At 42.5% G+C, this 17,023-nt stretch overlaps 1 protein-coding gene across 10 annotated transcripts in view; it reads left to right on the top strand.

Moving 5' to 3' along the window:
* The window catches only part of Anks1b (ankyrin repeat and sterile alpha motif domain containing 1B), an 854,565-nt gene that overhangs the window by 787,343 nt on the left and 50,199 nt on the right, over nucleotides 1–17,023 (top strand). For 6 of the 10 annotated variants that reach the window (XM_037211910.1, XM_037211909.1, XM_037211906.1 and 3 more), the window contains 2 exons: nucleotides 12,827–12,955; nucleotides 14,941–15,012. In XM_037211910.1, the coding sequence (XP_037067805.1) occupies nucleotides 12,827–12,955; nucleotides 14,941–15,012 (201 nt within the window). Of the gene's footprint in view, nucleotides 1–6,453; nucleotides 6,526–12,826; nucleotides 12,956–14,940; nucleotides 15,013–17,023 lie in introns of all 10 variants that reach the window. The other 4 variants (XM_037211904.1, XM_037211911.1, XM_037211907.1 and 1 more) reach the window with 1 other exon arrangement.

Below are 17,023 nucleotides of genomic sequence, written 5' to 3'. Positions count from 1 at the left end.
GGGCTGATCCCTACTCCAGTCCTTGCATGCCTTAGGTGACCCATGGCTATTTGGAGGAATGTCAGGGTACCAGGGAGATCACTCATTTCTTATGCTCTAAACTTTCCCCAGACCTTAAACTTCTGATTGAAGGAACAACCGTTTGGCAATATGGGAAACATGGTCCTGAATGGGATAGAAAATTGCTGGGGGGCTCAGAGAAGATCTTTCTGAGCCTGTGTCGTTAGAGGAAAATGAAGGGCATGAGGGAGTCAGCCCTGCCACATCTGGGGGAGTCAGCCCTGCCACATCTGGACGAAGACAACAGCAGGTGTCTGCATGTGGCTCTCTAAAGCAGAATGATCTGTAGGAAGAGGAAGCATGTGGGGCAGTGGCCAGACCTTAGAGGCCATTGTGAAGACGTTGGTTTTCTTCTCAGAGAAGGCAAGCTGAGCGGCATAGTCTGGCTCTTGTTTTACATGGGTTGCCTTGGTTCCTGTATTGTAAATATACACTAAGAGAATAATAGTGGAAGTGACTAACCTCGTTGGGAAAGAAAAGGATGGTCGGGTGAGAAGAGGTAGAGCTGAGTGAGTAAGTGCAGGAGGGTTTCTGCTGGACACAGAGCGTGAGATCAGGACCGAGAACGAGGGACTGTGGGCCTCTGGCTGATTGGGTTGGGGCATTTCAGGCTGAGATGTCAACTGAGTATCTGAGTAAGAGGTGTTAAGTCAGCTGCTGGGTATCCCAGTTTGGAGTTCTGGGAGAGAGGTCTGGAGTGGAGATGCCAACATGGGAGTTAGGACCAGGAAAGACCACCTAGTATAACCAAAAATGATACAAGAGTCCAGAACTCTAGTGGTCCAGGAATGGCTAGCTAATAGGAACCAATAGGAGACTAAGAAATAGACAGGGGGATAAAAATGCATTGAGTAGGAAACTGGAAAAGCCTTTCTGTTTCAGTAGAGCAACCTCAGGTGGAGACTTTGCTTAAAGAACAAGGAACTGAGCTGGGCATGGAGAATGGTATTTGGTAGAACAGGAATATTTTGCTCTGTAATAGAAGATTATTTAGCTTTTTTTTTTCTTTTTGAGGATGTTCCAGTAGGGAAGGCCTAATGGATGATGAGAGAGAGAGATGACTTGCTGAAAAGTACTAGATTGCTATCAGTTGAGTAGAAAAGAAAGCCATCTCTAGCAAGAAAACTTTGGAGATTGGAAGCATTCCCTCTATTGTGTGGCTGGATTTGAATGCGATTGTGTTGTGCTGATGTTGGCTGAAGTGGTGTCATGGCAACCCAAGGTACAAGATAACAGGGTCTAGATGTACGCTTTAAGGACACAGGGAACGTGTGTCAAGGGAAAGTAGTTCTGAACCAAGAGAAAATAATATGCCTTCTTCTTTCTTCCTTCCTTTCTTTTTTTTTTTTTCCTCCAACTTTTTGAGACAGGGTCTGTACATCGTCCTAACTCCCTAGATGGACCAGGCTGGCCTCAAACTCACAGCAATCCCCCTGCCTCTGCTTCCTGAGTGCTGGGATTAAAGGTGTGCACCACCATACCCAGCCTAATTACATTCCTTCTAATGAGTATTAACTACATCATCAAAGAAGTATAATTATGTTTCTGATGTTGTCAAAATTATAAGAGTATTATGGGCTGGCAAGATGGCTCGGAGGGTAAAGGCACTTAGCACCAAAGCTGAAGGCCTGACTCTGACCCTCAGAACCCACAATCCATGGGTTGCCCTCTGACCTCCATACTTGTGCAAATAAATAAACAAATGTAAAAAAAAAAAAAAACTTAAAGACTACCATATCTTCTCTTAAACCCCACTTATTTGGATTTCATAGTAATTCCAGCTCAAATAAACTCAGTCAGCTTTTGCAGTCCATGTGGACAGGGTGTTAGGAGAACAGTGATAAGCAAATGGAAGAGCCAAGAGATGAGTGATGTTCTTCTGCAGAACTGTCTCCAAGCTCTGCCGCAGCCTCCGATACGGAGGTGCAGTGACAGGCGTCCCTTCTCTCGCCAGCAAAGGTGACAGCCTGTGGTCAGTCTTCATCAGGAAGAAAAAGAAGGATTTTTTTTTTCTTTTCCCAGCAAGAGCTCTCTGAGGTTGATCTCTGAGACATAGAAGTGTGTCAGCAGTGACTTGGTTTCCTAATGCACAGATCGCAATAATGAAGTAGACGGATGCAAACGATAATGAGTAACAGCGCTGACTGTCTCTGTAGCACATTACCGTTTACCAAGAACTCCTAATGGATTCCATTTGTTCCTTACATGTGTCTGAGCACCTCCTGTGTTCCAGGCCTCTGGAAATTTAGCTGTGGAAAAAGAAAATCCCTCTCTCATTTAGAGTAGCTGATGAGTTGACCTGGTAAATTAAGTAAGCCAGGAACTGCTCTTTGCAGATGAAGATGTTCTAAAGGTTTCATTAACACTTAAATTTGGGGGCTGGAGAGATGTCTCAGAGTGTGCACTGCTCTGGCAGAGGACTCATGTGCTATCTCAACACCCATGACAGCTGCCTGTGACTCCAGCTCCAGGGGATTTGATACTCTCTTCTGGCCTTTGAGGACACTGAGCTCACATGCACAAGCCCACATATGAACACATAATTTAAATTATTTAAAAACATGGCTTTAAGTCATCAATCTTCTAGAACACCTCCCACCCCAGATAAAATGTTATCACTGGTCCTTTCTTTTCTTTCTCAAAGCTTGTTAATTCTAGCACATGTTGTATGCTGCAATAGTATCTTCGTAGATGGAGCGAGTTCCGTAGTGAAAGCTCACCTGCGTTTAGCCCCGTGGCCCTGTCCAAGAAAAAGGCCATCTCATATTAGGAATTCATCTGTTACAGCTCCCCCATCTGAACTTGACTGGCAAGCAGATCTTGCAAATTCTTTACTGCCAACAAAACAGCTGGGCTATCCGGAATGTATCTACTTTTTATAAAAATCTTCCTAACTAAGAAAGCTATCTACCTTCCTTTCATTTAAGCTATATTTTAAAATCAGACTTTTTGCCATTTACAATGACTCACACAACTATTAGGAGTTTTGAAGTTTTCACTCCTTATTCATCTAAGACCGCTTATCAACAGAAGCTAGCTACTGCAGCAGCTGCCCTAGGCAGAAACATGCACGAACTCTTCAGCAGATGTGAGCAGAGGCGAGGGCTTTTCTCCCTTCACTGAGGGAATTCACTGGTGAAATCAAAGTTGCGTAGGGTGCTCTCTCTACACTGCTCAGCTCTGGTTGGGTTATGGTTGGGAGATACTGTCGTGTAACAGCACACTAAATGGGCATTACCCTGTAGAAACTAAACACCTCACACCCTAAAGAGAAGCTGCTGATGCGAGACGGTTACACCTGCTCAGGGTTTCCCAAGGTCAGTGAGGCATCTCCTGCCAATGTCACATCCTGTCCCCAGGCCAGAGGCTCAGCGTTAGGGACAGGCAGAGAACAGAGTCCCTGAGGAAAGGGTTGAGACTTTTCATCCATTCCCGTGGAATGCAGGGCAGTATGCCCTTATGCCCCCCCAGCATAGGGTTGGGAAGGGTCCCAGGGGACGTGGGCATCTGGATTGGGAGTAATGGCCAAGAGGGGAAACTGGCCCATTTGGATTCGCGTAGCACCTCCTGCGCCCCGGAGGACAGACAGGTGTGTCCCAGCAGAGACCGAGAACAGACCGAAAGGCTGACTTCTGCTCTGTGTGACAAGGACGTGTGCACGCCATGGGAGTTGCATGGGTGTGCAGCGAGAAAGCAGGGTGGTTGAGCCCTCCCCTGCACGCCACACGAGTGTGCCAACTGTCAGAAGCCATCCGACTCACACACGCAAAAGACCGTGTCTTTTCCCCAAGGCCTCCTCCCAAGGAAACACAGAGAAGATGTGCCACCAAGAGAGACCGCCCCATCCTCCTAGAAGAAGAGAGGGCACACCCTTCCTCTCTCCCTGCCTCTGGTGTCCTGGCCCATGCTGGGGAAGGGGAAAGTTAGAACCACCAATGAGATATTAGTTTATATAAAAGGAAAACTTTATGACTGAAAAGTGACCGGGAAGCTATGCCACCTACCTAAACTATTAAGTGGTCTTTGTTCCTACCTGTGTGGGTCTGGTCCATTCAACACTAATGGTGGAAAGGAAATAAAACTTTTCTGGGTTTCGATAACTGTGGAGTCGAGGCCGTACGGGGAAGCAGCCGCATCTCCAGATGTTTGCTTCAGGCTCAGAAATCCAAGCCTCTCTCAGCAGTTCCTCTGGTGAAGTCCCTCACAGCTTCCCAGAACCTGTTATCCACGCCAACTCCGTGGGGCCTCGGCCAGTCATGTAGTCTCTCCGAACGTTGAACTCTTCCTCTGTCAGGTGCCTGGTGGCATGTTAGCTCCTGGTGCTGTTAGAAGTCTATGCAAGAGCTAGAGGCTTTGACTCACATGGCAGAATTTACTCATAATATGGGTGAGAGGGTTCTAGGGATTGAGGGCGTCCTATGAATACATTTAGTGCCAGTAAAGATACCAATCCAGCTAAGCCTAGAGTCAGCACAGGTGGCCCTCTACATCCTTCCTTTTTGCATCCATAGACAAAACTAACAACAGATCAAAAATGCTAAATGTTGGGCTGGAGAGGTGGCTCAGCGGTTAAGAGCACTAACTGCTCTTCCAGAGGTCCTGAGTTCAATTCCCAGCAACCACATGGAAGCTCACAACCATCTATAATGAGATCTGGTGCCCTCTTCTGGCCTATAAGCATATGTGCAGATAGAACACTGTATACATAATAAATAAATCTTTAAAAAAAATGCTAAATGTGCTGTACAATTTTGTCATGCTTTTCAGAGACAGTACAGTAGATCACCTAGGTGTTCTGTCATTCGTCCCTAGCCAGTATAGTATGACACCTGTGTGTTACGTTCTTTGCAGTGTACAGGAGGTGTGTGTAGGTTATGTCCTGGAACCGATCCCCCATAGATACTGAGGGACACTGTATGTTTAAATCAGAAAGAAGCCATTAGGGGTAGGGAAGGTAGGATGATTAGCCCCAAGACATGACTTGTCAGAGAATGAATTTTTTTGGAAAATAGGATGAAGATCCTCCTTTGTAGAGAAAATGACTTGAAGCTTAAAGTGGGAGCCAATAAATGGGAGATGGCCAGGCCTCAGGGTTGTAACTTCTATATGGAATACCAGGCATCCGCAATCTGTCTCCAGCACACCGGGCAGACGGCAGAGGCACCAGTGTGGTGGAGAAGCGTCGGAACTGGAGAGAGATGCTGACGTCTAGTGAGCGTCTCTGAGAAGATGGCAGAGGAGGGAACTTTTAATCCAGGACAAGCTGGCTCCCATAGTTTGTTTATGGCTGACACGGCCCCTCAGTGGGTTTCCAGGACGTATTGTCAGTATATATGTCCCCTCCCTGCAGTGATCCCTGTCAGATCCACTGGGGTTCCTAGGGACACACACAGGACTTGATAAGTGAGTTCAGACCATAGCCTATTATTCAGTTTCACAGTGTTTGGGTTTGGGGGTTTTTGTTTGTTTGTTTGTTTGTTTGTGGAGGGATACTAGTTGTTGACAGTTTTCCTCCATAGCTCAGCAAACCTTCTGCCTCAGCCTCCGGAGTACTAGGATTACATACCCTACCACAGTGTGTTTTGTGGTGACAATACTCACGAAAAGAACTCTGAAAAACAACTTGGGCCACGAGCACCACAGGTTATATGGAAGTTTCTGCTGCAGCTCCTGGGAGGGCTGGCGGTTGGTTGAGCATTGGGTTCTGAGCACACATTGCCGTTTTAGATGCCTGCTAGTACGGTGGAGAGCCCAGTAAAGACGCTGGTTCGTCGCACCCATACATGGCTGCTGAGCTGCCCTGGCCCCAACCCTCCCTCTCAGTAGGGGCTCTTCCAGTACACGCTCTTCTACAGGGGACCTGGTACCTGCGGCTTTCCAGCCACAGAGTTCTGCCCTAGAGACCCCTGGAGGCACAAGTACCGCTTACCATTAGTTCTTGACCATTGAAGATAAAAAAAATCCAGATGTTAGCTGATTTTAAAGATGCCTTCCCCAGCTGTCTTGAATGCGATGAAATAATTATTTTCTGAAAATAACACTATGAAGAGGGAAGATGCTGCTTTTCTTTCGTGGCAAAAGTAAATATAGTTTGCTTTTTTCTGAGGTGTGAAATTATTGGTAATTTCCCTGGATATAGCACTAATGCATAAGTGGTCTAGCCTCTCACCCCACCCCACTCCCAGCCAACCCAAAATACTTTCAATCAGAAAGAATGACTTGGAAGTCAGTTGTTAAACATTGAGTACCCTAAACATTCTTTTAATTTTTTTTTTTTAAGAAATGTGATTCTTGTATTCTGCTGTCTCCCTCCTTCCCTTCCTGGATAGATGTTGGTAGCTGCCATGTTTTAAATATTGACAAGATAAGATAGTTTTCTGTTTATACCGGCAGTCCTCTGTCTGTGAAATATGGACGAATCAGAACGCTGGATTTCCTTTCTCAGCGATCCATCAGGTTCATAATGTAAGGCTACGAACGGTTATTTTCTCTTCCTGAACTTGCGCTGTGTAGTGTGTCGCAGTGTTGTGTCACCGGCCCGAGGTACTCCGTCCCAGCAATGCGGAAGATTTGTAATGTCTGGTGGCTTCCGAAATGCTCTGTCGATTATCCTTCATTCTCTGTGCTTCGTGACTGGTTGACGTGTAAACGCTGTCCTAAAATGAGAAACATACTTGGTTTGGAAACCCGCAGTTAAAACCCGTCCTGTGTGAGTTTTTCGGCTTTCATTCCAGGTGTCTGTCTTAACGTGCTTTTACAGGAAAAAGGCAAAGGGTAAAGTGATATATAGAGAACCGTGTATATATCAGCATCATCCTGCCCATTTTGTACTCCGTGTCCACGAGCTAGTCAGCCCTCTGTGTCCGATGGTTCCTAAGGATTTATGCACTTTATTTGTGAGAAATACTTGACTTGCATGAGATTCCCTGCAACTGATGCACATGTTGGGGGAGACAGCCAGGGAGGAGGGGAGGAGCTCTCGCAGCTGTACAGTGGTTCTCAGCCTTTTTCCATTTGGTGGTATTGATTCCATCCTTGGAATGCATGTGAAATTGTGACCCATTTTATTCTGAGCTGCTTAATATTTGAATATTCATGTTTTACATTTGCATACTTTAGAAAAATTATTTGGAATGTAAACATTCTGGCATCGATTTTAAGTTTATATTTTAAAATACAATCCTATTTTCACATCCATTGAAACTTCCCCCATTGGCTAGTCTGCTGTCTGAAAGCTTGAGACGTTTGGTTGAGAATCACTGAAAATTCTTGGGGCGGCATGTGAAGGGCTTCTCTGGGGGTGCCACATTAGGCACATCCATGCTTTTGTGCATGGGACTTCTGGTTCTTGAGGACCATGATATCTGCACATTGCCTGGCCTGGTGCTCCGTGACCCTGAGTCCCTCCCAAGTGCACAGTGCTGACATCAGCTTCTAAGTGTTCAGAAGTGGCCATCTCTGCTCCTCCTCAATAGAACACATTCAGCAAAACACAACTGCATGACCATGCACTGTAATGAGCTCTTGGCGAAGTTTTCAAACAACTCCTGCAAGCCCCTGGCTGTCCCACGTATGAATGTTGGGAGGAGACCCTCCCTTACCATCACATCCAAATGTGTCTCAGTGTGTGTGTGTGTGTGTGTGTGTGTGTGTGTGTGTGTGTGTGTGTGTTCAAAAGCGTGGAGCTCTGTGTGGCACTTTGGAAAGTCTTAGTGATTGTGGGAGGTAAATGTAATCACTTACATGGGATTGGGTGGCCCTTCTCTAAAGATCATCAGAATCACAGAAAGTGAAACCTCAGAGTAACTATTGTCACCTCAGAGCATGTTAGTTATTCATTAGGTGTTCTGAAGAAGTAGAGAATAATGTTTGTTAATGTTCAGAGCTAAATTTATAAGCAGGTAGGTGGGAGTAGCTCCTAGCAGAAAAGATTTAAAAGCATCTATTTAAAAAAATCAATTAAGTCTCAATTTTAAATTTTTTTTAAAAAAGAATTATACAAGGCTTAGAAAATATCCTACTTCTCTATAAATGTTAGAAAGCTAAGTCATCATCAAAGCTTTTAATTATTTGCTGATTTCCCTGGGAAAGGGAAATTGTTTAGAAGAAAATTAAAAATATAGAAAATACTTCCCCACTGCATTGTCAGAGTACACAATGGTCAGGTTTGCTACTCGGAATGATCTTAGAATCTTCCCGAGACGTCAGTTTACACTACCATATAAAATACCACAGAAGTCAAAAGCTGCATTTCCGAGTCATTGATCTAATAAAAATCCACCAAGAGGCATCTGTGAGTTTTATATAACTAAGTTCAACCAGTGGTGTTATATTTTTCAGCTAGTGGTATAAAATAAGTCCAATTTAATTGCATTATTTTATATATGGCCTAATTACAAGTCCTTCAATTATGAATTAATGGTTGGTGGTTGATGGATACCTGTTGGAGAGAATTTGTTCCACTTAAAACTCTATTTATTTATTTATTTATTTATTTATTTATTTATTTATTATGTATACAGTGTTCTGCTTGCAGGTATCCCTGCATGCCAGAAGAGGGCACCAGCTCTTATTACAGATGGTTGTGAGCCAGCATGTGGTTGCTGGGAATTGAACTCAGGACCTCTGGAAGAGCAGCCAGTGCTCTTAACCACTGAGCCATCTCTCCAGCCCCTGTTCCACTTAAAACTCTAATATCAAATTATATTTTTCCATAATGTTAGAAGGTTGAATTTTTAGTTTACAGTGCTAATTAATGATGTATGTTTTGTCTTGTTTAATGAATGTCCTCCATTATATTTATTTAAAAATGAAACATAAAAAGCCTTATATATACATACATATATATAAAACATATAGCAAATAACAATAAATGAAGTTTTAAGTCATGACCAAATTCTTAGCATATTAACTTAACCTAAAGAGTTTTCTGTAAGTATTCTAAGTGCTAAAGAAAGAGCCTGAAGACAATTATTAAAAGTTATTTGACTCAATTTATCTTCTTTAATTGCTTGAGGAAGTCCTCTAAAGATCACTGTGTCAGTAGCAGTTTTAAATAAGACCAACATCTCCACCAAACTTTTCCTAGTCCATTGTTGCTCTAATTAACTATTATTGCATCATTGTTCCCAAGGTTAGGCTGTTTCTCAGTAAAGAAGAGTTTTTATGACAGCCATTATTTGAGGCAAAAGACTTCTCTTAGATCTGTTTGATTTTTATTAATTTTTAATAAGAATTTTAAACTGGAAAATTATTGGATTTAATTTAAAACACTTACCTGAAGAAATACAGGTATTGTATGTATGAATGTATAGCTTGCTCTTCAAGAGCTAACCCAAGGCTTCCTGGTTGAAATTATTTCATATAATTTCAAAATTATGAAGGCAAAAGTCATTTATTTTTCAGTCCTCTCTGCTACTACATATAGTAACTACGCAGGTCAGCACCTCTAAGGCTCATTCCTGCTTTAATTCTACCTCAGGGAGGGCTGAGACCTAAGACACTCTCGTTCTCTGAATTCTTTTGTCTTTTCCTGGCAGTCAGCTAGCATAGCTGAATCCCAGCCCAAGGCCAAGGTCATTCCCATCTTTCACAAGAGTATGATACTAAGCCTATTTGGAGTCCTTCCATTCACATTGACTCTAAAAAGAGCACTGAGCATCAACATTTTGATTCATCTAAATAGTCATAGATTAGAGGGTTTTTTGGTTTTGTTTTAAGAAAGACGAAGTTGAATTTCAAGGAAGAAAAAATTATTTTCTTGTAAATCCAATCCGGAGAATGCTTTTCTTTCTGAAAATGCGTTTCTGGAATTAGCACAAAGCATGACAAAACTCGGCAGAGTCTGTTTCCAGAAAGGTCAATTCAATCCCTGTGGGGAATTTTTAAATATTTAAACATTTAAGCAACATTTCAAGACTACAGGGAAAATAAAGTAAGGATTATATTTCCCTCCCCTATAATTATCTTCCCTCATAGCTTCTAGGGGAGGTCCTATCGGATCACTCTGGATTCCAAAGCAGGTGGTTTGTGACTTTTGGAGCAAATGGAGGCCTAGGAGAGCAGTTGATGGCGCTGTCTAAACAGTTAGGTGGATGTACCACTCATGTCTGCAAATGGTTATTAAATAAGTGATCTTGATGATTACAAACAGAGAAGTGTGTGCTTCGGTGTGTCATGCCCAAAATGGCTGTTACAACTGCTCTGGATGATGTAAACATTTGGATTAGCACTTGGCTTGCAGCTCTGCTTTAAGTCTGTACAGTTTAGTCATGAAGGCGCGTGGCCTAACCGACGGTGAGAGAATGGATCTGTACATGGGTTTGCATGCCGAACGCACTAACTTGTGGAACATTGCCCACTTCCCTGCTTTATTGCAACCACTCCTGACCAGCCCTCTTCCCGAACCTTCCCCTGCAGCCTTCAGTAACCCCCCAGCTCCTGCCTGTTCAGCTCTGCCAAGTTATACCTCCCCTAACTACAGTAGGGTTCCTGGGGAAGATCTGTTGCTTGGCCGATTGTCACATCAGCAGACACCGGTTCCAAGGGTCTTTGGATGTCACCCAAATCTTCCTCTTGTATCATTCCACGGAGTGGCGTGCAAACTCGTGTTGTTCTGTTGACGGCGTCACTTGTGACTTACGTGTACAATTCCTGTTTCCTGTGCTGCTGTTGCTTTTTCAGGGGAGGCCGGGAGGGAGAAAAATTTAATGGGAAAAGTGAGGGTTGTTTGCTAGACTTGGGGAGACCTTTTGAGAGCTTGTGGCTGCAGCGTTTGCAGAGTTATAAAGGTTCTTAGGCTCAGCTTTAAAGCAGGAGTGAATCTCACAGAGCCTTCACGTTGCTATCTATATGGGTTCTTAAGGGCGGTGCATAACCAGCTTTATAAAGACTAAAGAAGTAATAAAAAGCCAGACGTTTGAGAAATAAGGAAAAGAAAATGTCAAAATATAAAATCAGAGAAGAGCTTAGTCCTGAAATTAACTGCCATCAGTCATACCTTTTACAAATAACTCATATAAAAAGAAAATTCCATAATGAGCCAGGGATAGGCCATAAAGTTAAAAAGAAAAAAGTGTTGATGTTACCGTGACAGGTTTTAAATATCATTATATATTTTAAATGAGACATGTTAAAATATTAGACACTAGGTGCATTAGTCGACATACAGACAAGCCCACACCTGAACACAACAGACAGACAGTGGCTGAGAACAGGGCAAGGACAGAAGGAGTTCTCATTAGACACCTGCTCCCAGGAGAGGCCAAGGGGTGGGCATGCTGTTACCATGGCCCACCTGTGATGCCAGGCGATCCCCGTACAGAAGAAATGCTCCAGGCACACTGTGAGGAAAAGGCCTGTGCATTTCTACAAGACTCGGAATTTTCCTTCCTGCTTTTCAAAGACGGCTAGAAATTTCCAGAAGGCAGGGCCCTTGCCTTGAGCTTTCTATCTTTGGCAGCTGCCTCTGTCCCGCCTAACAGAATTCATTGCACAGAGAGCATGGCGCTCACAGATCTGAGCCTTTCCTGGAGGCCTGAGCTTCTTAGCCTTCGGGATTACCACAGCCTTTCAAGGGCTCTAGCGAAAGTTACGAACTTCCTTTTTCTCCCCAAAAACGTGTGCCTGAGGGTACATGGACTTCATGAAAATCCTCCCCAGAAATCCCACAGTGTGTCAGCCCTTTTGCTAGTACTCCATGGAACTTGGGTCCCCAGCCAAGCTTTATTTGGTTTGGGAGCTCATAATGCCTTATTATATGCTTCCAATACCTAAGGAAAATAATTTCTCATAATTCTGTAAGGCCAACCAAGTTTGGGTGAGGAGACAGGAGCTTTGGGGACGCTTAGATAGTCTAGTTTTAGTTGCGTCCATTTGAGAACCAAGAACTGAATTTCGAGAAGCCAGAAAGCTTAGCATGGAAAAGAATAAAACGTCCTCCACCAGTGACACGTCAGTCAGATTAGAGCCAAGAGAAGACCTGACAGGATGGAGTTTTGACTCTAAAAATGTTCGTTCATATTAAACAAATGAGATGATGGAATGGCCTGTCTTAGGTCGGGCTTAGTGGACATGTGTCTAATAGGACATCCCATCATATGTGACATGCTTCTGGATGGGGAGTCTCACATACATGCCAGTGTTCATACGAGCACGCCACAGTGAGGGCTACTGTAGTTCTGCAGAAGGCGGCTGAGGACATCCAAGGCCATCGTAGAAACACTGCGTCTCTGCGGTGGAGTGCCGGTGAGGGAAATTAGCTGTCACCCATTAGTGATTTTTTATTTTAGCATTTTGTTTAGTATCTTACCTGTAAAACCTTCTCCACAGATATAAAATTTTTCATAGTACATGATAATGTCATAGTTGGGAACTGAAATGAATGAAACTATATATTCTAAAGTAAAAGGAATTCTAACTGAAATTTTCAGTCGTTTTTTTAAATTCAGACATGTTGTAACAGAATATTATGAATTGGTAAATTACTTACTAATATTTTCATGTTTTATTTTTAAAATTAGTTAGCCTAAGGTTTCATTCTGAAAATGGAATAATTTTGACCTCTTTATACTCAGCTTTAGGAAAATATAATGCTAACTAATTCATATAGAAACAAAATAATAAATATTTATGTACACATAACACACCCAAATGCATTGTGCATTTATAGCTCAGGTGTGTTAGGTAAACCTAACTAGCTAGACTAGCTAGAGAGAATGAACCTGCTTGCTGCTTATCTTGCCTCTAAAATAAATATCATTTCCAGACAGGGGACTGGGGAGAGCCTTCCATCACCTTGCGACCTCCAAACGAAGCCACAGCCTCAACTCCAGTACAGTACTGGCAGCATCATCCAGAAAAGCTCATCTTCCAGTCCTGTGACTACAAAGCTTTTGTAAGTTACCCTAGACTCGGCATTTGGACACCAGTGGGGATAGATGATGTGTTTCCTGGTGAGTTTGCATTCGTTGAAAATGTAGCAAAGTGTCTGTCACAGATATTTCTGAAGAGTTTCTTTTCCCTTCCCTTTTTCCTGAAAATGTCCGGGTAATGAGGGCTTTGGAACCCTTTAAATCCGGTTAGCATAAGTTTTGTTCTGTGCTTCTGTATAAAGTTGTGTATTTCAAAGACCACGTGGCCAGATGGTGGTGGCTCACGCCTTTAATCCCAATACTTAGGAGGCAGAGCAAGGCGGATCTCTGTGAGTTCGAGGCCAGCCTGGTCTACAGAGCAAGATCCAGGACAGGCACCAAAACTACACGGAGAAATCCTGTCTCAGGGAAAAAAAATAAAAACAAAAACAAAAACAAAAATGTGATAAAGCATAATTTTAAATAGAATGTTTGCCTAATATTCAGGGGTGCCTGGGTTTCTTCCACAGACCATAAATAAAAAGTAAAATCAAAGGAAGCCAGTGACCTCAGAAGGTCAGGTCTGCCACTTTATATAAATGCAAGATTCTTTCCTTGTCATTAACAATGGCTTGTAGTACGGGGCTTTTTTTTGTTGTTTTGTTTTATTAGTTGGTTGGTGTTTTGTTTTTGTTTTTGTTTCCTTTCCTTTTTATGGCGTGAAAGGAACGCTTGTACCTAGACGTGTGAACAGTGAATGTTCAGCGAGTCCTGTTGGCTTTGGAACAGGTGACGGTTGGCATGACTTCAGAAGGGGGAAAAAAGATGGCTGAACCTGGCAACTGACTCTCTTTAGAAAAAGAAATGTTTCAATTAGGGCAAACTTTCCTAAAAGTGTAAGAGATAAGAATTTGGCCGAGATCAATGATGAAGACACATTCTGGTAATGTCCTCCCAGTCTGGGTGTATTTCACTGGGCTGTCTTCTTCTCCTGTGGCTTGTGGCTTCCCCCAAAGCTCAACCCTGACATCTCTGAGGCTTTCTGAACAAGGCCCTGGGTGTAGGCTCTAGACTGAGCCTTGGCTACCTTGCCTTGCACATTCTCAGTGAGCCTGTACTCTCCTGGTCCTCAGGACTGACTGAGATGCCTCCATGTGAGCAGGACACTGATAACCTCTTCTACAACCTTTATTTTGGTTCAGACTTAAAAATGCATGTAAAACTTTGAAAGATATTGAAGCTGAAGTTTCACAAAGTTGATAAGTGGACTGACTCTGTTTTCAATGTGAGGGGCTGGGCACGCACAGACAGCAAAGACATTTTGTTTAAATTGACTTGCCCCACCAGAAGCAAGAGAATGCGTGGGGCTGTGTAGCAGGAATCCATGATTCAATCGCAGAGCAGCAACGTTCTGGGGAGGTTCTCCTTTACTCCCAGGCAGCTCCCCGTGTGTCACTGTGCACCAGGGAGTCAGCTCTGTCCCTATAAAATGAGAATGACGTGCATTCTCAGGTGGACGAAGTACTGGGCACACAGCTGCGAATTAAAAAAAAAAAAAGTCCAAATCTGCATCCCAGCCTCCTAACAGTCCCGTTTTAATTACCTATGCTGCAGAATAAGCCCAAACGGGGCCATGTTGCCTCGCTCCTCAGCTGTCGCATGCAACCCTGCAATTACCCTGATGGTAGTGTGATTTATTTTTTGCAGATATTGCTGCCTCCAGAAAAAAAATGGGAAAGCATTTTTAGATACCCCCATTTTGCAGTTCAAGACGATCTGAAAGTTGACCTCTTTAGAACACGCCGTAACGTTTATGAAGATCGATTCATGGCTCTCAGAAGTCACGGCTGACTCTGCTGTGTTCTGTCCATCCGTTCAGGGCCACTTATTGCCAGTTGTTTTAAAGTTATCAACAACTTACAGCCAAGAAGCCTAGCCAGTAGCCTTCCCACAGTTTGTTTTCAAATCATTACTCACATTTATACTCTCGTTTTAATATGTCATTCCAATTATTGTGTGTGTGTTTTAGTATTTAGGTTCTATGCTGATCAAAGAGCTTAGAGGGACAGAGTCGACACAAGATGCCTGTGCAAAGATGCGGGTGAGTGTTGCCCAACTGTTTTATCTTGGTAGCTGGAGTGCCAAGCGCCAGGTGTCCATGCAGATTGCCACCTTTCGGATTACTCTTTGCTTTATCGGTTGGTCTGTTGATCACGTTGGTGTCACATGAAAAGGTGTTTGGGCTTTGTTGATGTTTAGACTTGGGCTTATCTGGCTGTAGTTAGTGATAATGTCTCTGCTATATTTAGACTGTATTACATTTGCTTCTGATTATTTTTAAAGAACGAAAGTTAACTGTACAAACACTGATCATCCTCCAGATTGAGGGGGTAACCTTTAGTCTATTTCGAGAAAATGTTTTTAAGTACCAATTAGACAGTCCGAGAATGCTCACTGGAAAGTCTGCTAATGTGCCAAACAAAACCCATCAAAACCAGAGGTACCAGGAGCATGTTATATAAAGCTAACTTTGTGTGGACTCTTCTTAATTGTTCCTGGTTTTATTTAACTGCAAGAAGAACATTGGACTCTGAGTAGTGTGGAACATTTAAGGGCCATGAATATTGGCAGAAATGCTATTATGAATGTCTATGATCAGTGCCTGCTAGAACCATGAATTTTAAGCAAAGTACATTTCACTTTTTCTTCCCATTCTTGCTTCCTCCAGAGCTGACATGTGGATAATATGGAAATATCTGACACTAAAAAATTAAGACTGTTAGACCTGTTCAGAATGGCAAATAGTCAGAATCAAATCACAGATCTCTAGAAAAAGGGCCCTAGCTTTCAACTGTGGCCAGCATATCATCATTAATTTCATATGAGTGAAGAGTCTGGAGCTTAAATAATGAAAAACCTGTAATTGAGCTAGGGCAATTTTAAAGACAGATTCGAAGTGTTTAGTGTTAATTGGAACCAAATACATGTGAATCTCCATAAAAATAAGACCTTGGTACACAATCACTAATTTAATATCTTGATCAAACGGGGAGCAAAGTGATTAAAACAGTAGTCTCCCTCTTGATGTGGTGCTAACATTCGATCCTAGATCATCTGTCACTGCTTTCTTGCCTCTGAGTCCTTTTATTCACGATGCAATGTTTTCATCCTCAGAGAATTACATCAGTTTGAGTGACCTTGAGGGGGTTCCTGGTTTTATAATTCTGGGAATCTTGTGTTCCAAATAGAATATATCTGACCTAAATTTGTCACCACTAAACAGTGTGAAAAAGAGAAAAGTTTTCAATCATCAAGCCTCAGTGATTTCAGAGATCTCCAGGAGCCTATCTAAGAAATGAATTTGGTGTCTTTCAAATTATACTATTAACTAAATTACCTGAGTCCAGCCACTATAAGGTTCTAGTCAACATAACCAGTGCATTGTGCATGGAGTGTCATTAAAATACACCAGACTTGTGATATGAGATTCTCAAAATTGAATGGATATGAAATTACATCCTGATAGCAATAGCAAAACCATTTTAATAGTCTCAATAGAAAATAATTGAGTTAAATACTTGTCTGTGGCCTAAAATGAAACTTAGAAAAAACTGCCCATTTAAAAACCATTCCTCTGTTCTTTGGGGCATCTTTCTGGTTTGCTTCCTGTTTATTTTAGGTAGTTTACATGAAAATTGAAACTTCATTGCTTCTTAGAATATCGTAAGATCTCATTTACTATCTTGATTAAATACATTTCAGGTCTTGATATAGTAATGCAATTTGCATTCACTGAGGCCCTTCAAAGGCAGAAGGGAAGACCTGAGCAGTTTTCTGAGACTGTTGTGTTGTGAATTAGAAATTTCACGGACTAAAAATGTTGTGTATCTCAACTGCAGTTCATTTTTAGTCTGAACCCAAAGAAAATGTTTTCTTTGCTTTCAACATGATGGTGGTTCAGCCCCAAGTCCCGATATAATCAAGTTCTTGCCAGCTGACATACTTTAGGATACAAATATCTTGGAAGTCAATGTATAATAGTAGTACTAGGCTAAAGAATTGCAGATCAAAACTTAACCCAGTTTAATCTTTTTAATTGAGAAAAAGAAGTT

Source organism: Peromyscus leucopus, chromosome 18 (genome assembly GCF_004664715.2).
Source record: "Peromyscus leucopus breed LL Stock chromosome 18, UCI_PerLeu_2.1, whole genome shotgun sequence".
In the NCBI taxonomy this organism is placed as follows: Eukaryota; Metazoa; Chordata; class Mammalia; order Rodentia; family Cricetidae; genus Peromyscus; species Peromyscus leucopus.
The sequence above is the reverse complement of the archived record's forward strand: the minus strand, read 5'-3'. Positions and strand labels throughout refer to the sequence as shown.